Below are 26,471 nucleotides of genomic sequence, written 5' to 3' on the forward strand. Positions count from 1 at the left end.
ATAAATTCCATTTGAAATTGAATGAAAAACAAATGGGAAAACAAACCACAAAGTAAAACAAAAGAAATTTTTTAGACTTTAAAAATGACCGAATGATTTATATTTCACCTATTTTACCTCTAGTATGTAAAAGCAAACCAAAACAAAAAGCATTTAAAATCCATTTTTTAAGGATTCTCTACATCTTTTATTAAGTACACATTTAACAAAAAAAAAAAAAAAAGAAGACATTCTTCGGATATCAAGATTAAATGTGTTTATTTTGAGTTAGTGAATACAATGGTATATTAGATACCAGCACTCCAAGCTACACCTATGCATTTGCCTCTAAACCTTCACACACTGTCAGTTTTTATTCCTCTAACATTCCACCACTGGGCCTTCTATTTCTAGCAAAATCATAGTTCGAATTTTAAAAAAGAAAGAAAGAAAGAAAGATCAGTCACCATATTGTGCTTCCAGTGCCCCCAGAAGGATTTTAATTATCTCAAATAAATGTTTATCATTTTTAGTAAAGGGGAAAAAATGATAACATGAGCACTAGTAATGGCACTATCAGAAGAGAAAGAACAGAATACAGATTAAAAGAAACATTTTAGGCTGGACTAGTTTCTCCTCAGTTAAAAAATCCACATAAGATCATGGGTATGACGTCAAAGTTCAATTGTTCGATTTTGTGGGCCACACACTTAAGCGTATTGGCTAGTACATGTTTGCACTGAAACAGAAGCAATACAAGTTTTATGTTCTACCATTACACTTCCAGGTTTTTCACTTATGAATATACCTGCCAACCTAATGATTCTTGCATGCATTAGAGTTTGCTTTTGTAGAGTTAAGTTTATTTTTCCCCCATCCCTCCCACTCCCGTAAACATTGCAATGCGAACTCTTTGCCCAACTTTTAAGAGAATGTTACAAAGGACAGCTCTGTGCCACCTCAGGACAGGAATTCCCCTGTCCCCTCCTCCCCGGGCTGCAGATGGATCAGTAGTATTGATCACATCTCATCTTACATGCAAACAGACACTGCTCTCTTAATTTCCCCATGCCAGAGGCATACGAGTTGGCAGGTATGCATACAAAAATGGAATTAAAATGAAAAAGAAAGGAAAAAGAAAACTAAAAAGAAAGGAAAATCTTTCTTGTTAAAGCCAAATCATCCTAGAAGGAATCCATTGCTTTGAATTCACTTAAAGCCTGCACAGGTGAAATATGTTTCTTTTGAGAACCTCTCCTAACCCGGGTCTGGAATTCTTCAGGCTTTTCTCTCTTCACAAGGGGCTTCTTCTCTGGAGCCTTCATCTTCCAAGATACAACTGGTGAGTTGACAGCTGCGGTCCCATAGACCTTCTGGTATTTGGTTGAGGCCACATAGGATGCTTTGACCGTGAGGACAACAGCATTCATCAGGTTTTTAGCTGCCTGGATAAGCGACGTAGCACTGTCCAGCTAGAGTAGGAAAAGAATAAGACAGACCTCGGTTAATTGAGGCCCCCAGTTCACAAGAAGGTGGTGCAGTTTCACAAAACAATGTTTTGCTTGTTCAAGCAAACGGTATGGCTGAAAATAAGCAAATTCTTACAAGAGAAAGTGAACAGCCTATAAATCAGCCACCTGTCTTCTCCTATATCTGATCTCAAAGTAAACAAACATAAAAAAGTTTCCCTATGATACCTAACTTTCTAAAATCTCAATACCGCTAAAGACAAACCCTTCTTTTTAGCATATACAAATTCTAAAGTAACATAAGTTGTTCCAAAGAGCAATATATTATTATTAGGCTCATTAGTAATAGTGACAGTTACCCAATATTTGAAAAGCATTTGCTAGGCACTGAGGAATAAAAAGTCATAAAGGGTCACATTTCAATGATATGACCCTACTTCTGTATCTTCCTACCTAGCTATGACTATTTCTACATCCTGAGCTTGGGTTTGGTGAGGATGAAAGGAGCTAAAGCACAGGAAGAATCCCAGAGTGGTTTGGCTTTTTTAAAATTGAGCTTGTGGTATCCATTTAACTATTTCTAGGTCATGAAAATATCTCCTATAATAATATCAATAATTATGTCAGAATCTTATAGGTTTAGCCAGCATTCAGCAAGATCCCCATATTCCCCACGTTAATACGTGCCAAACACTGTTCCCAGAATTTTTTAAGTATTTCCCTATTTAACTTTCACAAAAACTCTATGAAGAAGAAGGTATTATCATCGTTGCTTTTTTTTTTCCAATGAGATTGTCCAGTAACTTGCAGAAGTTTACATAGCTTAAGTAGCAAAGTACTTGAAGACTATACTACTAGTCCACACTGTCACTATACTGAGTTGGAGAGATTTTTAAAATTCTATGAGAGCTAGGCTTGATGGCACACACCTTTAATCCCAGAGATTTGGGAGGCTAAGACAGGGGGGAATGCAAATTCAAAGCCAGCCTCAGCAACTTAACAAGGCCTTAAGCAACTTAGCAAGACCCTGTCTCAAAAATCAAGAAGTCTGGGGATGTAGCTCAGTGGTAAACCACCCCTGGGTTCAGTTCCCATAATAAAGAAAGAAAGAAAGAAGCAAGCAAGCGATGACAAGTCCCAATTTGCAAATAAGTTTAGAGACCCAACACCAGACCAGGGATGTTTAGATTCCTTCTTTCCTACACTTTACTAGTTAGAGTGCTACATAGTGTGTATCAGGCCATTCAGTGTCTGTCTGATGCTTCTTTCAGTCTCACTGCCTGAACCAGACATTTTTCAAACTCCCTTTCTTCCAGGATCTAGTGAAAGAAAAGGTAGACTGCAAGTCTTACTCCAACCTCATTTGATCATTCATCAAACTTCTTGTAATATCAAATAAGGAAAGGTATCCTTTAGAGTTAAAAAAAAAAATGCTTGCTATATAACCTGTAAGTCATGGGCTGTAAGTGCATTAAAGAATGGGAAAATGAGGCACAGAACCTTCTGAGGGCTGGGTGATTAGTAGTGTTTAAGCTGAGAGGCACTAAACCCTGTGGCTCCCCCACTGATGTGACTGACATTCACTTTAACTTCCTATCATTTCTTGTGAGAAAAAAATGTGTTCCATGCAGTGACTGGGGTCAAAAGAAGTTGAATCCAACGCCACTCTGGCTTTTCTTTGTTCCATTTTCTTTATTTAAGCTTTTTTAAGAAAAAAAAAAAGTTGAACTGGGTTAAAAATATTATGGTAATCAAATGAGCTCAATTCTTCCAGCACCAAAAATATTCATAGAGTCTGATCACTGGGAAAATAATGGAAGATGCTTTGTCCATATGAACCCCTTGTAATACCAAAGAAGGAATGCTTTATGATTAAAAAAAATTAAAGGTCAGTACTATATTGACCCTACATAATATAGAGAAGCAAAGATACTTCCAGAACCACAATTCACTGACATATAATTGACTCCTTTAACCAAATGCTTACAGACCATTGTACAAGGTGCACATATACCCAAATAACTTTTTAACCCATGATGTTTCATTTATACAGCCCAATTTTCAAGAGTTAGCTTAAAAAGCAAATCCTAGATTATTCATGTTAACAGGAGAGGCCAAACATGGATTTAGTGCAGTGGTTCTCAAGGGAGAGCACTAAGCCAGCAGCATCAGTATCGCCTGGGAACTGGTAGAATTTTTCAGGCCCAATCCAAAGCTTGCTGAATCAAAGACTTACATCTTTGTTTTAACTAGCCATCCAGGGGATTCTGATACATGCCAAAGTTTGAAAACCACTGGATTAATGAAACCCAAAGACAATCTGAAGGCTTATTTTATCCAATGATTTTAGGACTTCCACCATTTATTTACTAGCTTGTAACATCAGAGCTAGTTATCTGACTGAATTTCACTGTTTCATCTTTCTCATTCAACCGTCAGGTAGAAGTATAAATAATGAAGGGCAAAGATGAGACAGCAAAATGTTGGGACAATCAGGAGCACGTCAGTCATGAATGTGGTAAAAGCAACAAGAGAACCCCACTCTACCCCTCGATACCTCTCTGGTCCAAATGATAGTTTCCGGAAAGTCTGTCAGGTTTCAAAAAGGAGTAACATTCATTCATAAAGTTAGTCCAATCTATTCTGTGCTACGGGTAAAGAGGGTAAAATGATATGTCAGAGATAGTTTGGTTGATTTATTTTGTGGTAATTGAATTAGTAGAAATAGAATAGGACAAGATATGTCTATTATATTATTAAATGATTCTGGAGAGTGAGTCTTGGGAGAATTGAGCAGATCCAAAGAGAAGGATACAAGTAATCTGGAGATTTTTACCACAGATTCCATTTTCAGATAGATGGTGTCTAATTCTGCAGCAAAAAAATGAGAGCCTGTCTCTTCTCCAGAACCCATGTGCTCTCCCAGCCTGATGCAGGAATCCTGTGAATAAACCTAATACATGGGTTGAGAGTGAGATAGCTCTCCACTATAAAGCCAGTGACTTCATTCAAGCTGCCTGCTAATGCAGATCTTGAGTTTGGGGAAAGGTAAAATGAGGAGGTGAGGGAACCCGGCCAACTAGAACAAAATTACACAGACAATATGATCAGTCTAAGATTATTAATACAAAATGTGACATTTTAAAATGGTGAATTCCAAAAACATAAACTTTACCCTTTGCTACTATACTCACTTTTGTAATTTAGGTAACTTTAAAGCATAATGAGTTATTTTATTTTTAAAATGGTTTTCTTTATGTTTGTCCAAAATGGTAATAAGACCTGGTTTTCAATTGGTTTAGTTTTTACTAAACTTCACTTCCCCAAACGAGACATGAGAAAGAGCAAAGTTATATGGCAAAAAAAAATTTCATACAAGGTTTAGGAACCCCTGTTTATCATAATTGCATTCTATTTGGTAATTTAGACTATAATAGTGGCATTTTCAAACAAGATATGCAAATGAAGTTTTAATAATAACAAAAATTGAGCACCTACTAGGTGCCTTAATTCTTTGAATTAAATTTTGCAATTAAATTTTCCAAATCCTTAAAGTAGGTATTATTACCCTCATTTTATAGGTGAAGAAATTGAAGCTTCTGTAATGTTAACTTGCTCCTTTAGTAATATATAGTTGGAATTAGGACAAAAACACACCTCTCCCCAAAGCTCAGCATCTGAACCTACTATATAGCATTACTATATATTGGACATTTATGGGCTGTTATTTTTCAGTTACTATCTATAATTCAAAACAAACCTGCTTCTATTTACCCTTGCCCACCTGGAAAACGGTCCTTAAACCTATCAACATCCTGTTAATCCCATGACTTAATTTCATGAGTATCTCTATCTCACCTGGTCTGAATTTTTCAATCCCATGATTCAGATCCTAAATACTCTTTGCCTAGACCTCTGGTCCTGAGTTTGTCCCAACCCAGTGTTTAATCCTTCCTAGTCCCTCTTGGCATCCTCAGGACAATGGAGCCCAAATTTTTACCTCTACTAATTTCTCTTATACTTGCCCAGTTTCTGAGAAGCATATTTATTACCCAGCTCTAACCATCTGTTCTGTTAGGCTGGGCTTTGCTACTCTAATTAATGCTCTAAGCCTATATCTGGGCTTGCCTTGCTAGCTTTAAAATGGCCTCCAAAGGCAACCACAGCTCAGTTCTTCCTCAAGCCAGCCTACATTACATAGATGTCTGTTTTTGCTGAAAAGACCTGTCAATCTTTTCCTGTTTAGGAGGATATTTCAATTTCTTTGATGACTGCATTAAGTTCCTATATCTAGTCTAAAAGAAACTGTTCATTTTCAGCTCATTTTAAAAAAAAGAGCCTACAATTAGCAAATGAGTTCATGTACTTGTCTCTGGACCAACTCCTCAAGTTTTCTTTCTTTCATTCAACCTCAAAAACACCCTTGGGGGGTGGGGGCTGGGGATATAGCTCATTTGGTAGAGTGCTTGCCTCATATGCAAGCACTCATATGCAAGGGTTCAATCCCCAGAACCATAAATAAATAAATAAATAAATAAATAAATAAATAAAACACCCTTGGGATTGGTAATAGTATGATCCCAGTTGGGACTTACAGGACTCATGGTTTGCTCAACGTCACACTGCAATAAGTGATAAAGCCAACATTTAAATTCAGAAAGCCTATCCAGAACCCATGCTCTAACAATTACATCACACAAATTCCAAAAAGCATGCTTTGAAGGAGAATCCTCTATCCAAACATCTTTTGTGCTGTGCTAGCCTAACTGTGCCTTTTCCATCCCATAGGTGTCTGCTGTCTCTTGCCATAGAAATTAGAATTCTCTTAATTCCGTCACTATTCTTTTAAAATATCAAAGTACTATTTTAAAAAAGGCAACAGATGTTTCCTCACATCTTGTTCTATTACAGTCCATGAAAAGCAAATAAGGGTGAGAGAGCTGTTTCTTTAAGGCATTTTCTGTTTTTTTTTCTTACCTCTATTCTCACTCTTCTTAACCCAATTCAACTTCTAATACAAAGTCAGATTTCTCTTTTCCACATCATTCTTTCTTTCTTTTTTTTTTTTAATGAATGGAAAGACTAGAAGGAAGAACTTTCTGAACTCTGGCTTTTCTTGTCATTTAATCAATACTTATGTTGCCTAATTCCTTTATCACTTCAAAGCTGAAGACCACCAAATGTGTTTGAAACGACTGTCTTGACACTTGCATAATCATCTGGATATTCCTGAAAACTCATGTCATAGGTTACATGCTATTTCCTTAAAGGTGGACTTACATTGCAACAGAAACAGAATATGAGTGAATAGCTTAATCATAATCTTTCAGAAGTGCAAACACATCTCTTGAAACGCTGAATTCTCATTAGCCCCTTTTCATTCAGCCTACCCCTTTGTCTTTCTACCTCGACATTTCTCCATCTCCAAGTATTTCTTCAGACACCTACTTAATCTCTATTTTGTGCCATCCACTGCTCGTAAGTGCTGGGTATACACACATAAATCCATACAGGTGCAGAACTATAAGAGCTCACAGTGCAAAGACGAAAGAAGTCATGTAAACTCAAAAGTATAACACTCTGCAATAAGTTTTGTAATATGATGTGAGGTGTCCAAGGAACAAAAGAAACAGTAAATCTATTCTGATTCAGGTAGGGATAGGACAGGGGAAATGAGCTTCATAGTGGGCATGCTATCTACACTCTGTTTTTATAAAGAGAGATATCTACTTATCAGAGAGAACATTGACCTTTGCTTTTTGGGGGGGGCAGGGGGAAGAGAGAGCTAATAAAATTTTAAAGAAATATTAAGTCCACTTTCCCTCCCTAGGTAAAAATCTAAAAAATAAATTTACTGAAACTATTATTATATAAGACTTTCAAGATAAAAATCAATATCCTTTTAATAATCTAAGACATGACAACATCAAGAAATAACTTATTTGAAAAGAAAGTAGCCTTGACTATCTATGGAGTAGCTAAGCAATTAAGAATTCTTTATCCTTTATGATAATGGGGAACACTTCCTGGGCAAATCAGCAACTCATAGATTTAGCAGTTTAGACTTAACAGTTTGATTCATTTTTTTAAAACAAAGCACAATAGCCAAAACAAACTAGCAAGGTCAAAAAATGCAAAACTAATGTGAAAGGGTAGAGCACACACTGAATTAACTGAATCTAACACAGTAAATGTCTTAAGATGTTAGTTTGTAAAGGCCAGGCTCACCATTTCAGAAGAGAGTTAGAACTACACTGTGCATTCTGTATTTATCTATTTATGTACACATGTAGAGACGGGTCCATTTTCAGATTGTATATCTTCTCAAAAAAAAAAAGAAAGAAAAGAAACTGATTGTTTGCTTCCAAAAATTAATGAAACATAAATGACAGTTCATGGAAATCCAAAGTAAAATCAATCTATTACTAGATTTAAAATAATGTAAATATCATGGGACTACAGGCTAAAATAAACAGAATAAGCCAAATCCAAATGAAAGGTGTTTGTGAAATATAAATACTAAGGAAATATGCCTTGATCACTTCAAAATGCATAGAAATTCCTGGGTCAGGGATTTTTGTTTTCATTATCTCAAGTCACTGCTTGTAGCACTGTATATGAGAATGCTAAAACAGTTCCCCCAATATGGGTAAACTCCCTATTAGCCACTTTGCAACATCTTTAATGGGAATGACAATGGTTTTAATATATTAAGAACAAGAAGTATTTTAATGGGGCTATCCTACACATTTCAGGGAAGGAAGTTGTGATGAAAGAATTGACAATAAACTGAAAGCAAACACCATGAGAAAACTGGAATCTTTCCAATGGAGCTGGCCATTTATTTATATTTAAACTATCATTTCCCCAAAAGCAGTCACAAATTGCTTGTGTGTGGGGGGGGGGGGCGGGGAGAGATTTTGCTACAAGTCAGCTTTGCTGTTAATGAATGGAAGGCTAGAAACCTAGAGCACTGGAGCCTATTATCCGCCAAGAGGAACATTTCATGTTTAAAAAAATCCATGAGACTTTGAAGAGGTATTTGATCTCCTTAGAAACTGTGATACATTTGAAATACCTTGAAATATCTGCCTACTTTTTTCCAGAGTCTATATCAATAACACTTTTTAAAAACTCTACCATGTCCTGGGCAATAAATAACTCAAGCAAACAAAGACATGGTGAAAAGGTCTAGCCTAATCGTATCTTTCTCCACTTAAGTCGTCTCAAGATGTTTATACACTCGCAAAAAAAAAAAAAAAAAAAAGACATTTCTTTTATAGCAAGCCCTCATTTCAGAGCCCTGCTCCAGTCATTCTTCCTCCTCAAATATCAACAATGAAGTAAGCTACCAAAGCTTGCTTCCTTCCTCTTAAGACAGGGACAGTGGCGAACACAGGGCAGCAATTTACCACTCACCCTTATAGTGTCCATGGCAGACACTATTAATCAATCATGGCACTTGGCTCTCTTAGAATCCGCTAAGTGGCACAGGAAAGGAAACATACTTACCTCTCTCCTCCAAGAGGTTACATTTTGACAGAATTGTCAGATTCAAACTTGATATAGTTTATAGCACAGATACATCATCCATTGTACTTTATGTTTACATTGTTTAATACTTTTTGTTTTTATTATACTATTTATCAGGATGTCGACAAATATTTCTAGCTAAACAACACTGCATTAACTCTTTTGCTCTCACAACTAATTTTGTGGGATAGATTGTGCATTTTTGATTTGACCATATAATGTGTTGGCAATTCATGAAATCATTAGTGAGAGGATCTAATCATTAAGTGCAAAGCATTTTAATGGATGATCTAAAAATTGGGCATTAAAAATTAACTGCATACATTAACAAGTATAATATCTGAGGTAAAAATGACCATCACAGCTTTGATATACTTATTATTAGAAAAATGCATTAAAACAATTAATATCACAGCATATACTGTGATATCTAACATACTGATATCTAACTGATCTGATATCTAATGTATCTGAAAAGTTACTGAATCCTAAGGGCATTCCTATTTGATTTCTTGGGTCTTGAAAATTAAGTATTTTACAGTTTTAAGGAGTAGATCATGATATAAAGGAGAGGTCTGTTATTTTTCTGCAGGGCTTCTTTGAGTGGTGCCAGAGAGGCAGCTGGTGGAAGGCCAATTGTTAGGAAATCTGTACGTAAAGGCTCAAGATTAAATTGGCAAAGACCTTAGCAGAAAGGCACTGCAATCTCAGGCTAAGAAAAAAATCCCCAGGGTCTTGCTGAGAAATTTACCAATTGGTTCTCAGGTAACTTTCTCAACTGGACATACTTGTGTCTTCCTTTTCAATTCATTTAGGTAGACAGCAGCACTTCATAGTCGGCCAGTCCACTGATTAACTATCTTCATTTGCATTTTTTCAATTATAAGTAAGTAAACCTTGGGGACTCCCATGAAGGCTTAATTACAGTCAACAAATTTCCTAAATATGGCTGAGAGCCATGTTTCCCTACTATTAAAAGCTAAACAGTTTTTGCTGAACCCCAAACTAGACATTTTTTGCTAAACTTGGGATCTCAAAGAGATGTAGGAGTATTGAGGTAGGTTGGCTCTTGGAAAGTGTTGAACAGGAATATGCCTGGTCATCTAGGACATCCTTCACCTCCTTTTTTTTTTTTCTGGATTTCTTCCTTCCTTTTAGGTTCCTTTATTTTCCCACACTTCAGGATCTACTGGCCTAGAGATCTTCTCTAAATTGTTTTCTTACATATAACAAAAGAACCATGAGGAAATAAATTCATCAGAGGAAGAAATGCCAATTGATTTGCAGATACCCACTGTAAATAGATCTTGCTGGGCTTCTATGTCACATCAGCACACCGTGCATTAATTGATCATGTCATCTCTGATCATGGCCCATTATGTGTCGTTACAACATTTACATCTCATAACAACTCTTCAAGGAGCTAAGGCTCCTTTTTTGATGTCCCTATAGTAGAGCATCACTATATTGATCCCTTTATTCCCACAATTCTCTCTCCCCAGTTAGCAGCATCATGACCAGGAGCCAATGTAAGAGGAATTCTTGTCTAAAAATGAAGAGAAACTAAGTCTTGACAAAATGGATCAAAGATCCATGGACCCCTCACTATCAGAAGTGCCTAACTTTGTATGAACATAGTGTCTGCTGATAAGTGCTGAAGGCTATTTAACAATTTGCAAAATGGTTCCCAGGCTCTGGCATGCAAAGCATATGACTCAGAGGAGTATAGACTACAGGAATCCAGGACAATCAGAGTTTGTGACTGGTTAGCAGAGGACTCTGCCTTGCAAAAGTGAGCTTGATTTGATTTGGAAGTATTCTTCATCTTTTCACTTCTTTTCATATACAACCACTAGGAACTGTGTCATAATATGGTACTATTTATAGGTTTGGAAAGTAAATTGCTATCCTTGCCAGGCCCCACTCTTCATCAGGTATATGGAAAACGGTAGCCAAAGCTTCTGCTGCTACCAGGTCTTGGGTGAAGAGAGTAAGGAAGGGTGGAAGAGATCCATCCCCAGTGAGTGCGTGCAGCCTCTCAGGACCTCAGTCTCTTCTTTCTGCATGTGATCACGTCTCCTCAGGAAATACAATTCTTATAATCATGCTATGCTTCCTGCCTTCTGCTGCCGCTCGCTTTCTGTCCTTTCTTCTCTCCTAGCAATGAAAGCCTAGACTATCACTCCAAGCCTGAGTTCAAGTTCCGATTAGAGTGATCACTAACAACTTGATCTTGAATAAGCTCCTCAACCTTGTTCGGCCTCAAATCTATCATTAAAATGAAAATAGCCCTTCCTAGGATCAAATGCTAAATGAGATAATGTCCTTAAAGCTGAGTGCCTTCCCCATGGTATAAGTAAGCCCTTAATAATGAATCTTGGCTTTTAGTATTACTGTGATCTATCTTTCCTCAAATCACCACTGTGTCTTTTAAATTTTGTTTAGTTGGTTCCCAAAATGGGGATCCCTAGTCTTGCTTTTCTAACCCTTAAATCTACTTGCTACCAAATAGATGAAAAATTCATAAATTTTTCATCTTTCATTCAAACTGGAAGCACTGCCATCTAGTACCTTACATCTCCAGCTAAGACTGATCTCATCTCATCCTCTGAAACCACCAATAGAATCTCAGTTCTTTAGCATTACTTGAATAGCTCATCAAACATAAGCCCCCTGTCAGAACATAAGACAACTACTCTTGCTGACCCTTTTCCTAATGTGCACACATTTATTATCCAAATAACAACGTAGCAAGGGGCATGTTTTAAGAATATGCCTTCCAAAAATTTTTAAAATCCAAGATGATTAAAAGTAAAAACCAAAGGAAGGACATTGCCTGGGCTCAGGTTTGTAAAAGTTGGGAAACAGCAAGTAGGATAGGCATCACAAAAAGCAATGGGCATCCATAAGACAACCAGTACTCATCAATGATCTAAGCCCCTTCCAGAGGCAGTGAAGCAAGGGTGATTAATGGGTGTCACACTCACTGCCACTTCATTGGAACCCTTATCAGACCTGCCTGATCAATCACAGTCTTCTTTTCTGCTAGTATTGGACAAGGTCTCAGAATTCATTCAACATACAGCCCAATCAAACATTAGCAATGGAGGAAAGTCAGCAATTAAGACGAAACCATTTACCATATGCTCCATGGCCCTTCCAAGTATACATGGAGGACTGCACAGAAGACTTTGATTAAAAATAAGTAGCTCTCCTTATTCATGATTTTGCTTCTTTTTTTAAAAAAAAATATTTGTTTTAATTAGTTATACATTACCATAGAATGGATTTATGCACTTTGATATATATATAAATGGGGTATAATTTCTTGTTTTTCTGATTGTATATGTTGTAGAATCACATCAGCCATGCAGTGGTATATGTACATAAGGTAATAATATCTGTTCATTCTATTATCTTTCCTATGCCCATATCCTCTCCTCTACCCTCCCATCACTCCCTTCTACCTAATCTAAGGTAACTCTATTCTTCCCTGGGGTCCCTCTATTGTGAATTATCATCTACATATCAGAGAAACTATTTAGCCTTTGGGTTCTTGGGATTGGTTTATTTTGCTTAGCATGAGATTCTCCAACTCCATCCATTTACCAGCAAATGCCATAATTTCATTCTTCTTTAAAAACTGAATATATATTGAATATACAGACTACATTTTTTTACCCATTCATCTACTGAAGGACATCTGGGTTGGTTCCGTAGTTTAGCTATTGTGAATTGAGCTGCTATAAACATGGTTTTGTTTTTCATAGATTCAATTACCCATATTCAATCTCAGTCTGAAAATATTACACAGAAAATTCCAAAAATAAACAATACTTAAGTTTTAAACTGCACACTGTTCTGAACAGCATGCTGAAATCTTCTCTGTCTTGCCCAGGACAAGAGTCAAACCATTTTCCAGTCTATCTACACATCAGACACTTTAGTAGCCAAGGGTTCTCAGTATAATACACAGGGTTCCATGTGGTCTGTTGTTTCAGGATCCACTGGGGGTCTTGGAATGTAACACTGTGTTTAAACTGGGGCTGCTGTAGTACATTAATATTACTTTTTCCTCCAATATCATAATTTTCTTACACAATTTAAGACTAATTATCTCTTAAATATAATGCAGAAAACTAAAGTGAAATTTTAGACACATACATAGCTATATAAAATAATTCACTACATTAACCCAAAAATTTCAACTCTTCTTTCATTATAGAAATGAGAATTAAGACAAGAAGAAATGGTATCATTATTCAAGTGCTCATAAGAGGTCTTCAATATAATGCATGTTTAAAATCCAGTAATTTTAATTAAATTAGTTTTAAATTTGAGCAGTTGATCCATGGCTTTTATAATTAAACACATTTTTCCAGTCTACTTTGAAACATTTTTTGAGTAGACACAGAATAATACCCTCTGAATCATTTTTTTTTTTCTTCCTGGTCACTACTTTTTCCATTGTATGCTATAAACCCACTGCCAATGTTAACACATATTCAAATCATTTTCAAGTGATCACTGTGTACAGTCACAGATTCAGGTGGTTTCCTACAACTCAATGAGATGTAACCATTAACTCTTTTAGTTAATTTCCATATAGATTCTATTTCAGGTGCTTGAAAGAGTTATCTTCATAAAGATGACTTCTTAGCATTTGGAGAACAATTCAATTTCTGCATATATTTTCTTATTGACTCCTCTCAATCTTTCAGAGACAGCAAGAGTTCTGCACTCCATTCTACTCCTCCCCCAGATCTACTTCTTCCACTGTCTTCTCTCAGGGGGAGGGAGAATTCCTACCATTCCTCCTACTATTTAGATAGGCTACCCAGAGTTTTAGGCTACACCTTGTTCTCTCTGACTTAATATCTAATCTGTCATCAAATTCCATCAGTAACATCTTTAAAACATTCAGTATTTGACCTTGTCTCACCTTCTCCACTCTTAACCACCTTGACCAATTCATCAGACACTTGCTAGATTGTTATCGTAATTGCCCCAAACTACTCTCCTTGCTTCCTTCCATCTTCATTATTAGATAACAACCTGAATGTTCTGTTAAATAAACAAAAATGATGTTATTCTGTTACCATCATCCTCTAGGGGGGTGTCCTTGGTTCAGTCTGAGTAAAATTCAGGGCAAAATCTGGTTGGATAGCCAGTGGTCCTTAATATTTCTGATTTTTTTCTTGTTCACTCAACCTCTAAATGTTGATCTTTTGGCTGTTGCTCAAACCAGTCATGTTAGGATGCAAGGCCTTAGCATTTAGTGTTTTCTCTGCATAGAACACTCTTTCTCCAGATATCTATAAGGCCTGCTCTCTCACTTCCAATCTTGATTCAAATATCAGCATCTTAGGGAAAACTGTCCTTAGCCATACATTTCAAATTACAATTCTATCCCTTCCATGCTTCAATTTGTTGTCCTCTCCCCCTACTTCTATATTTTTCCTACAATTATCACCATCCAATATGCATTTTCTTCTCTTGTTTATTGTTTCCCACTTACATGCTATGTTCCAAACATCTAAAACAGCACCTGGCATTTGAGCCTGCCATAGCCATTCATTATATATTGTTAATAATAAACATTATGAATGGGGAAATAAGAAATGAAAATGCTTGACCAAAGACACAAAGCTAAAGTACATTGGCTAGTCCGATAACTCATTCCTTCTACCTGTTCTTTCTTCCACTACACCCAATGGCATAAGATTATCAGGAGAGTAGAAGGTGGGATATTCTGGAGAAAGGAAACAGTAGCCAACTGTGATACAAGTTCTTCCTCCTACTGTACCCTGAGTGGCAGTTTGAAGATCAGCCTTTGCTCAGAAATGAGCCACACTTAAAGTCTTTATACTTAATTATTGCTTTCTATTACAAAAGACTTAGGTTTAAAAAAAAAATCCACCTCCCTTATTAATAGTACCAGCATCTGCAAGGCACTGAGCTGTTTGTTCGGTATAATGATAGTGCTCAAACAAATTATTAACCCTCAAAATAGTATAATGTAAATGTCATCATTCCTTCTTTGTACATGAGGAAGCTGAAATAGAAAAGTTAACTTTTCTGTGAACCTGGGTTCATAATATTCATATCTAATAGAAGTAGGTTGAGATACCATGCCATCTCAACCAGACTAATCTATAATCTACCACAAAGTTTTCCTGCCTGATTATCTTCATTCTGGGTACCTGGTGGCATTGATCTAGTAGTAAGTATATGCTTTAACGGCTTATAAATGTTAGTTACGTGACCAGGCAGTAATGAGGGTGGATTTTCTTAAGCCACAAAGGAGACAAAAGTCACACAAACTTCCAATCTTGCAATCTTGATTTACATTAGATCTGAACTAAGCAAGTGGCAAAGACATCATTATCTCATTTCTGATTTTCTTGCCAGCAACTAAAAACAAAAAAAAAATCTATGAATATTCAAAGAAAATTTGATTAAATACATCCTCCAGTTCTCCTGAATATTAGAACTAGATATCATATATACCATTTCCTATTTATCAAAGAAATTAAGAAAAATTATTCTTCATTTCCACAACATAGTCATTTAATTTATCACACAGTGGACACCATGATATAATGTTAGACCAACAGGTATAATGTGTAAGAACCCAAATACATCAGCTGTTATCATCACTACAGCATCTGACACATACTATGACCTGTGTTTCTTGTTCGATTTATAGTCTAGGGAGCACAAAGAAACCAGTACCATTCTTACCTTGCACAAAACACAAGACTACACATGAGAGAAACTGGATTTGAATCTTGGCTGTGCCAGTTACTGCCTGTAAAAGTTGTGTATGCTCTAATAATCTCTCTGAATTTCAGTTTCTTCAAGTTATAAAATGGGGTTAATAATAACAATGTATTTTACAAGTTATTCTGAAATCCATGTGAGAAGATAAACTTTGAATAGTTTTTAAATTTAAAAGACATATGAGAATATAGAAGATTAGCATATAACCTCTGAGTCTCTTGGGGATTTTCATCTTAATTTACTACAACATCCGAATGCTTCAGACTCAAGGAACCCTGCGCATTGAAGCAAGTATTCTATAGATGACTGGAGTAGCATGCAGGTATCATCAGCCCCAGCAAGGCGAGAACAAAGTACTACCAAAAGGTGGTGTGTTTTCTTCTCCTTGACAGAGATGATGAAATATCAATGGAGTGGTCCTACTTACAATCTCAATTTTTCCATTTATAGAGAATAGTCTGAAAATATGATTTTTCAAAGGAAATAGGTCATAGGAACCGCACTATTGGGGACTTAACACTGGCTATGGAGTGTGTCCCCCAAAGAGATAAATCCAACAAAGAAATGAAGGGAGACCATTCCTACAAATATGAAAGTTCACCGATGAAACTGTATTTCATGATTCCATCTCAATTCTGGCTGCCTTTCTTGCTAGAATCAAATCATTGGCTACTCAAAACAATTTTGTCCTCAAAAGCTTTGTCTATGTATTGGTCTTGTCTCATACATAGTTAAACGTCTGGCTCTTTGCAAACACATTCCTCCTTGCCCTTTTCTAGTATACTCTCCCCAAAAAGGCTAGCAACACAGAAATTCATATTGGGGTTAGGTGGACATATTGGGTTTAGTGTTTGGTTAGCACAGTGATAGATTCTTGGCTTAGGCTGTCCCTTAAATTGAGTGTAAGATGAGCCTACTGAAAAATAAAAATTGTTGAGTATTTCTCTAAAGAGAAAATTTTAGATTTTGTAGATTCAATACATATTGAAATACCCCAGTTAGATCTTTCTTATATGTTACTATCACTTAACACTCATTTTAAAAACAAAAGCAATACACCAACTTTATCTACACCATTCTATAAACAGGCACTGAGGCTTAGGGAGAAGAAACTTGCTAGCTAATAAACAATTACCAGCAATTCAAGCTCATGACCTCTGTCCTTGGGAATAGTGTGTTTAATGGTACACCACAGCTCCAACTGATTTTAAATAAAAGAAGAAATAAAGGACATTTAAAGTGGTTCTTTTCTCCTTAGAAGCCAGGATACTTCCCCATACAGGTGCCTGCCAGGGCATGGCCTAGTTTGGAACCTTCTATTCTGTCTCTCCTGGAGTGAATGTACTTTAGGGAAGATGCAGCAAAAGCACCTGAGGGTTCCCTTCGATCTAAAACTGGAAATATTATGTCTTTGGTCCAACAAAGAACCTCTATGGATGGACAACATATTATCTGTTCCCTTGCAAAAGAGGCCAAGCTATACAAGAGACTTTCAAAATTACAGATTAAAGGAAAGAGAATCCTCAAAAGGCTGAAAATGCATAACAGTATTGCCAAAAAAATATTCTGGAAAAAAATATTAGTGGTTCTTTTGAAAGAAAACCTCAAACCACTGAAATTTGAAAACTTCTTCTGGGGTAGGAGGAAAAGTACTTCCTTAATTTCAAGATGATAACTTTTAACCGGGGAACACAGAGGAACATGAAAGGGTTGGAGATGGTGTGATACAGTATCTTGCCCCTACTAAAAATTATGTTTAGTATTAAGATGAAAGTTTTCCTCAAGGCACAATCCCTATCTTGAAGTCCCTATGAATCAGGCCGCTGACAAAGTTAAATCACCTTCATACTTATTACAAGATATAAAGGCAACCTCATTATTTCTTTACCCTACCCAGTGAAAAATGCAAGGTAAATTCTTCAAATGCATTCTAGGTGCATCTTTAAGAGAGTGATGTCTGCTGTATCTGGGGATGCCACCTGTCACAGCTCTCCAAATCGCTTTAAGAAAAAAAAAAATGCTAAGCCATGAAAAATATTCAGTTCCTACCTACAGCTTCCTGTTTCAGGGCTCACCTGCCACTCATTTCCACATTGCAGAATTACTCTTCATAAGTACTATCTTTAAAAAAAAAAAATGAGTAATTTGACTCTCAAGGAGAATAGTAGCCTAATGTACTTCATTTTATTATTTAAAAAAATTTTTTTAGGAAGAACATAAACTACCTATCACTTCCCTTTTTGCTTACATTTTAAGATATACTTACTGGCTTCCTCACCACATAGAGATTAAAACATATGCAGAAAGTACTACGCAATGATAAAGTAGTGGGTAATGATACATGGAAAGTTTTTTTTTTAAGTGCTACAAAATTGAAAATTTTTATCTTACTACCTTTGTTTGCAAAAAGTAAGAAATTGAAGTCAAATTTTACCTTTTTCAAACTTTTTTCTAAACATTCTCATTGAAACCCTTCATTGCTTTTGGGAGTAGAAATGCAAACATGTCTAGTAAACAGGAAGGGAGATGGATGCAGACCTTCAAAAAGGGTAAGAAAGTGATCATCAATGGACAACTGTGACAGGTTCTCTGGAGTCTTGCTTGTAGGAAAGTGCACCTCCATGCCCTTGCTAAGAGTCAGTTTGGAGGTGAATCTGGAACTATGGTGCCTGTCATCTGCATTTCAAATGGTGGATGAAAGGTCAGGATTGCAACCAGCCCTATGGTTCTCATTCAAAGGCAATTTTGTTCCCCAAACTAGGGAACATTTGACAGTATCTGAAGACATTTGAATATCACAGCTGGGGAGGAAGGGGGTGCTATTGACATCAGTGAGCAAAGTTCAGAGATGTTGCGAAGCATCCTACAATGGCTAACCAAAATGAGCCCCCTAGTCTTTCTCAACCCTTATTTTCTAAAGTGTGGAAGCAGAGTCTTGGAATTTCCACTTCTAATGGCTACTCTTGTGATTCTTTTACAGACAGAATTGTGAAAATCAATACTTTCTTTTTGAGGCCATTCCCTTCCCTATTTTTAAACATTACCTCTCTAAGTGATCCCTCTAGAACTTCTAATGACAGAAGAATGGAATCTCTGTAAGGGTAGAGACCCTTGGTGGTTATTCGGTGCTGTGTATCCAGCAGTTTAATTGAGGATGGACATGATGAAAGAGAGGAGGAGGGCAACTACATCACCAAACTATATATACATTCTCTTGGACAAGACAAAATGACCAATATTGGTGCGCATGTATTTACCACTACCACATTAAGATCCCTGTGCTAAGTGTGTGGTATTAATCAACACATTTTGATACGAATAACCTGGTAGATACACATCTCATTTTTATTTTATACCTGAGAAAAATGAAGCTTCTAAGAGGTGGATCAACTTGCTCAAAAGCCAGAATTCAGTTCTTGCATTCTCTGGCAAGGGCTACCACCCTAGCCTAACTCACCCTTTTTGTTGTTGTTGTTGTTTTATCTGTTTGTTTGTTTCCAGATCTCTCATAAGATGGGGATCATTGGGATACTCAGATAATTCATGTCAGCTTCCATCTGACTGTGACTCTACAAAAGAAGGCTTCTGGGAAACAAAGCCTTCCTCCTCACATAAAATCTGGCATCCTATTGTCTAGAAGGTAGGCAGCAAATTACCTGTCTTAATTCTCTCAAAAATGTAGAAGGCAAGAAAGCACATTAGACTATTTGCATAACACCTAAATTTGAGTTTCAAAAACCTGCAAAGAATAGGTCTGCCAAGGTATCCTGGCTAGTATAAGAATAGGTTTTGTTTTCTCCTTCCTGAATTCTTGTCAGTTTCTAATCTAATTTTATGGGGATAATTTCATCTTTGTTTTTGGAATCCTGCCTTGGTTGACCACCCAATATTCCATGAGCCCCTGTCATGGCCTCCCCTTTTTAATCAGGGCAGCAACTGGCCTAACTAAAACACTTTATTTCCTAGTCTCTCTTACATCTAAAGGTAGCCATGGTGATGAAAGCAGAAATTGCAGGGGGTGAAGGGCAGGTATTCTGGGAAACCTCCTTAAGGGTTGCTAGCATAGCAAGTAAGTGTATAATTTTATCTTCTCACTTCTTCCTGCATAGAAAATGGAAAGATGAAACACTAGAAGGTGTCTTGAGCCAAAAGACAAACTTCAGAAGTGAAGTCACGTACTAAATGTAACAGACCATAAATTCAGAGTCTGGGGTCCTGGAAGACTCCGTGTAGTCTCCCTGAACTACATATAAATATATATGAGTTGTGAGAGAAACAACTCTGAATTTACAGATTTATCATATGTGGTTGGATCTAAATCTATTAAAACATGTGAAAATCTATTATAAATTGTAAAGACTATTAGGGGACATTAATACTTTAGGATGCTTAGCTATAAATCAATATTTCATATTTAAGTGTAATTATTTAACAATTTCACGTGTCATAATGTTCAGGTAGGAGGGCAAATGAAAGCAACCATGTTACTTTCCAACTCCTTTCAAAAGAACCAGTATGATTAATTTAGCTCTTTTGGGAAGAAATTCTATATATTTCCATGCCATAATCTTAAAATCTTATGTATAATAAAATTTAAAAAATTTAACAAAATAAATTATAAAGAAATTCAGTTAGCTCGAAAAAAATTTTGATTACTTAATTGGTGGCTCCAAATGCTAAAAAGCAATGTGCTTTGAAGTCTAGCATTTCATGTAAAAATAAATAAAGGAGCTGGGGTTGTGGATCGGTGGTAGAGCACTCGCCAAGAATGTGCAGGGCCCTAGGTTCTATCCTCGGCACCACATAAAAATAAATAAATAAAATAAAAGTATTGTGTCCAACTTCAACTAAAAAAAGATTAAAAAAATAAATAAATAAAGGAAAGAGTGAATGAATGATAGACTTCAGGATCAGTTTTTAGGAATTTCCAGTGCAAAACAAAGTGAGCCTAATACATTAGCTCGTGCTATGTGCTCATTGTTCAAGGAGCCAGTTGACAAACACATTCTTAACTAGCTTACAACTTAATGGAGAAAAATAATCAAATAATCACACTGATGTGTCAGACAAGGAATAACAGAAGCACACCACGCTGTGGAGAACACAATTGCTGACTTTGACCTCCTGGAAACACGAAAATTCTCTAATCTTTTTCCCTAATATTTCTGATGGGGCTGACACTGTCTTCTCCATGAGACCATTATCAAAACTGAACTCCATAGTGTATTTAAGAAGCTTTAGCACAGTGCTTGGCACCTATGAAATCTTCGATGTATCTTAACTAGAAAGAATAATTGTTGGTATTTGCTACATGAGATTGTCCTTCTACGTAATATCAGATATTACTGATATTACAATTACAAGTTTTATATAAAAAAGAAAAGCCCAGAGAGAAGGTTAGTGTTGACCAATAACAGCCAGATGATATGAAATAGTTTTCAAATTCTCACTGAATAGCAATATCCAGCTTACCATTTTAACATTATTTAAGAAATTATTGTCTTCTTTATGTTACATTTTCAGATCTCTAACAACAAAACCATATGATTGTTACTATTGTCTATTCAGCTTTTATTCAGGTAAAATGGGCCTTGAAGTAAATAATTTCCCTTGGTGCATCTTCTTAGATGCACTTGAAGTTGTATTTACCTTGACAGAGCTACACATCATTGGTAAGAAATATCTGCTAGAATCACTTTTTTTTTAAACATCATTAACTTAGTATGCCAAAACTAATTTGGCATCTTAGAAGTTGCTTCTAGAAGGTGACAGTATCTCCAACTCTGCCAAGACAAAACACTGTCATTGACTAAAAAAAAAAAAAAAAAACAGCAACAACAACAAAAACCCAGATAAAAACAGGATTCCACTGTACGTATATAGGTGACTGTATGACCAATGTGATTCTGCAACCTGTACAATCAGAAAAATGAGAAATTATACCCCATTTGATTCAAATGTGTGAATTATCAAGATCATTGTACAGTCATGTGTAACTAATAAAAAAGGAGAAAAAATAAAAATAAAAAAATAAAGAAATGCACTATATCACAAAACAAACAAACAAACAACAACAACAACAAAAAAAAAAACAGGATTCCCCATCCTTTCCTGATTTCCAAAAGCATTCTCAAATATAAAATTCTGGCAACCTGTAATCAATCATCTGTATGCAAAGCAATGAGGAGGTTAATTCCAGAACTTGTTCTTGATGTTGTGAAGAGAGATCTGCCTTCTTACAGACCAGGGCTCATTATGATGTCTCAGTAAAATGTGAAATATCTCTCAAGTGTCCCCTCTCTCTACATCTTTGAGCACTTCTTAACTTTGTACATGGACTGATGGTTGTAAAGTAATAGATGTTGTCCATTAAGGAAAAAAAAGGACAAATTTACAATTTCTAATTGATTATTGATTCAAACATATAATTACGTTTTTAATAATTTTCAACATAGACCATATAGGTCACATACTGCGTTGGCATGAGCATGATGCTTTTCAGTCATGACAAGAATGCTAGTATTTTTTTTAAATGACATTTATTTAATTGAAATAAAGTAGTCAAATAGCTCTTCCAAAGAATAGCATTCAGAAACAGTTTCTCTGAACTATTTCCTCTCTCTCATCTCCACACCACTTGGGAGCTGTTTTACAAATTATTTTGGATCTTCATCGACTCTTTGTATGGGAACAAAACAAAAGAAAGATGAAAGACAGCCTCTTGAATGTTTATAGTCTCACACCCCTCCTTTGAGATTTAATAGCATTATTTAGTCATTCTTTATATATAATAACCATCATTATTAGGAAGTTTTGTTCTCATGTCTAACCAAAATGTTTAAACCAATTTTCTCAAGATATTCTTATATTACCTCCAGTTCCTATTTGTCCCAGATCTTTTATTACTAATTTTTTTTTCTGAAACTTCTTCAAAGAACACAGACACATGAGTCAGTTTTGTTGCCTCGTAGAGATTCTGAAACTTTGGTGTGAAAACGAACCACCTGGTGTGTGTTAGCAAGTGGGTAGTTCATTACAGATTCCAAGAACCTACTACCAAGTATGCTGATTCAAGTGGTCTACAGAGTAGCCTCTGCCTTTTCATAGGCTCCTCCTACCCCTTTGCTGAGTTTGACATGCAGATAATTCTCATCATTTTGAAAACCACTGATTTAAAATCAGCATGGGTCATACAAATGTCTGCCCAACCTACCATTCGAATTTCATCTTTTGCTTTTCTTTATCTTTTCACCCATCTCTGGCATTTTCAGATAACGTCAGTCTAGAATATATTCAATACACACATGCATATATCCTTTATTAAGCTTCCCCTTTTCTATAAGAATGCTCAAATCGCCTTATATATATTCTTTCAGAGAGGTTATTATAATGTAGTTACTTGTACATCTGTCTGGATTCCATGATTTCACTGTCCCATGGGACAGTGGCTATCACATGTTATATACTCAATGTTTATTGACTGCAGGTCTACCTGATCCTTTATTTTAAAAATGATCTCCAGGAACACTTGAGGGTAGGGAAGGGGAACAATTGCCATCCTTATCATTGTTCTGTCAAGACAAATAGTCCTACTTTCTTGTAATAATCTATAATGAATTTGTTTCACAGAATTTTATTTAACTCTTATTTTTTTGAACTTTTTTGTTTTTTTTTTCAAAAATTAGTTCTAAAAGAGCATTCCTGGCTTTGTAAAACTGCCTTTGATCATATCATTTCATTGTTCCCAGATAGACAAGTTTAGCCTTTGAAAGTGATTTCCTGAGATAATAAATTCTACAAAGCTAATTTTTATGTCACATTAAGAAATTAAGAGACATTTTACGGAGTGATCTAAACCAAGCCCTTATTTATTTATGAAGTCCTAAGATCGTTAGAATCTGAGAAAGGAGTTAGGAGAAACAAAACTTTTATTTGTGAAACTCCAGTCTGTTAGAAAGGTCAAAGTAATAACTTGGAAAGAATTTGGATGGCACGATATACAAAAGCATAGTTCCCTCTATGCGATGCCAAGTATACACTGCAAATCATCTGTGAAAGCAACAAAGAGGCTTTAGAATGCAAGCACTCTTGTTCATCAATGTGGGTAAATCATATCCAAATCAATAATCTCCTTTTCCCAAGTGTTTCAAAAAAGAGACTTGCTTAATCATGTGATGTTTCACTCAGTGCTTAACCTCATCTACAGCATCTGTTCAGGGGCGGAATCTGACATGATTCTTGTTCAGTACACAGAAAAGTGACACCATCTTCATTACATGGGTTCTCATTAGCTTATGCACATTTCCAACACTATATCACTTTCTAAACCTTTCTTCAGGTTTAGGAAATATTTCCAAAAGAGGATCTCTTTTCACTTTCATCAGAAAATTAGACCCTCTCAGAGTTAGTTTATAAACTTAATAAACTGCAGTTCATTTACTAGCAGCCTCTTCAGCTCTTCTAAACAAATATTTCTTTTATTGTAAAATCAGCACATGCTCAGGGAAAAGTGTTCAACAAGGATGTGGAACTCAAATGTCTCATAGAAACCCAATACTGTGTACAATTAATATGCTTTAATAATTATAATAATAATCTGAAGAAGTAAGGAGATGAACTATACAGTGATTTTGATATATGGCATGTCTTAACCAAAATTTATCCTCAACTCCTGTGGTCTTGCAAACCTGAAATGCTTCCATGATAACTTCCTTCGGTATAACACAAATCTCAGCCACCCTTTAAAGTCAGTAAAATGCCTCACCTCAGCTTCTCACAATCATCCCAGTGTAGTCCAGCCACCTATATACCATGGCACATTTCTTAGTTATTTGAACTCTTCCCGTCTTTACTTTTAAGTTGACACTTGTCTGCACTCCCCAAAGAGGCTGTACATTCCTAAGGATCAGGAGCCAGGCTGAACATGTATACCATAACACATAGTTCAGTACCCCAGTTCTCTATTCACCACTCCTTTCCAATACCACATAGGCACTACTGCAATATCGTCTAAGTCATTTTGAATTCTGAAGTTCCCAATGAGCCAGATCCGTTGCCTTGTAAATAAGGACTAATTTTTAATCCCAAATAAGTAGAAACACGTAAAAGTATAGAGTTAAAAAGGAAATTCGTGTTCTAAGTCAACACATAGCTACCTACCGTGGATTCTATATCTCTGCAGATATTTATCTGTAGTGATGGCTTATATTGAGCAAGTTGGTCAAATGACATTGTGCATTTAAAAGAACATTGAGCTACTCATATATATCATTAACCAAATAACACTACATCAGATAGAGGGTAAGTTTTAAAACCTAGTAGGGACTGAAATGTTTTTCTCTGGATTGAATAATTATATGTCCAATAACTATCTTTTCCCACAAATAATTTCCTCAAAAATATATCATAAACCCTCAGAATTTTAGAATGGAGATATTTTGGGCTACATCTTTCAGATCATCTATCATCATTTTACAGATGAGAAAAACTGACACCTGAAAGATCTAAGCAATTTACTCTGAGTTGCTTAATCATCGATGATGCAGAGAGGACCAAAATACCAGTGCTTAGACCCTAGTTTAAGCAGCTTCTGTTACACTTCACTGACTCCTTTACAGCACAATATATGTATGTATGTATGTATTTTTAAATTATAATTTTAATACATACAAAATGAATAAAAAAACACTGAACACCACTAATAATGACACATGCACATGAAGATAAACAAGTGCATGCACAAGGCATTCCATGATAGACGCTCCAAATTTGCACAAGCGCACAACACAACCGCTCTTCACTCACGAAGTTTAAAGATGATTGTGTTCCAAGAGTTTATAAAATAGGAGCATTTCTTACCTGGCAGCTGTATGAGGGGTTGATAAAAGACATTAAAAACTTGAGCTATGATTAGACATCAGATTATTCTAGCACTGAAGGGTTGCTTCTACCTGGGTTTCAGGAGTATAGTACTTTTAATAAAAAAGTAGATCAGAGACTTGAGAGGGATAACCCAACACACATCACCTTCACCCATGTTGTAACATTAGGTTGACTGCTGGCAATTACAACCCAAATCTTCCTATTGGCCAGTTAGGGCCCTACCTTTCCTTATCAGGCCAGAAATCTCTATAATTATAGTTACTTCCTCATATTAGAAAGCTCAGGAGGGAAAATAATCTCTGGAAGCCCTCCCTACTCCCAAATTCAGGGTACCAGAAAGGGCAGTCAGTATCTGTTCCCATGTTTTTAGTATAAAAGTGCATAACTTTGAGGGTGAGCTACACATAATAGAGAAACTTGAGGAGAAACCCTCCCTTCCAACTGTCCCCCAGTTCTCCAGTGCCAGTGTTTACACATGGCTACTTGACTAGGGATGCATGCTTTGAGAAACGTGAATGATCCTCTTTTTATGTATTTCAAAATACCCATAATCCACACCAAGATGTGTTCATCTCACCCCATGATAAGTAACAGGGCTTAACATTCTGATGGTCAAATCCTTTTTAAAAGCATTTGCCCTGTTGCTTGGATATCCATTAAAGATTTAACCACTTCCAAGGATCCCTTTGCCCTTTCACACAAACCTTACATCTTGCAAAGTTTTAATGGGTACCCGTGAGAGAACAAGCAAAGAGGCAGAGAAAAATGCTCACTCCAGTTGATCTTTTCTTTCTAAACACGAAGGCATATAAAAGGACTAATCAG

At 36.1% G+C, this 26,471-nt stretch overlaps 1 protein-coding gene across 2 annotated transcripts in view; it reads right to left on the reverse strand.

Moving 5' to 3' along the window:
• Positions 1-855: 855 nt before the first annotated feature.
• Positions 856-26,471, reverse strand: part of LOC124075515 (catenin alpha-2) — a 102,954-nt gene continuing 77,338 nt past the window's right edge. For both annotated transcript variants that reach the window (XM_046418953.2, XM_058571157.1), the window contains one exon: positions 856-1,451. In XM_046418953.2, coding sequence (XP_046274909.1) covers positions 1,164-1,451 — 288 coding nt within the window. In that variant the 3' untranslated portion in view covers positions 856-1,163. The remainder of the gene's footprint in view (positions 1,452-26,471) is intronic.

This window comes from Marmota monax, unplaced genomic scaffold, assembly GCF_021218885.2.
Source record: "Marmota monax isolate L192 unplaced genomic scaffold, Marmota_monax_Labrador192_F-V1.1 WCK01_AAM20220418_F8-fsc00357, whole genome shotgun sequence".
Lineage (NCBI taxonomy): Eukaryota > Metazoa > Chordata > Mammalia > Rodentia > Sciuridae > Marmota > Marmota monax.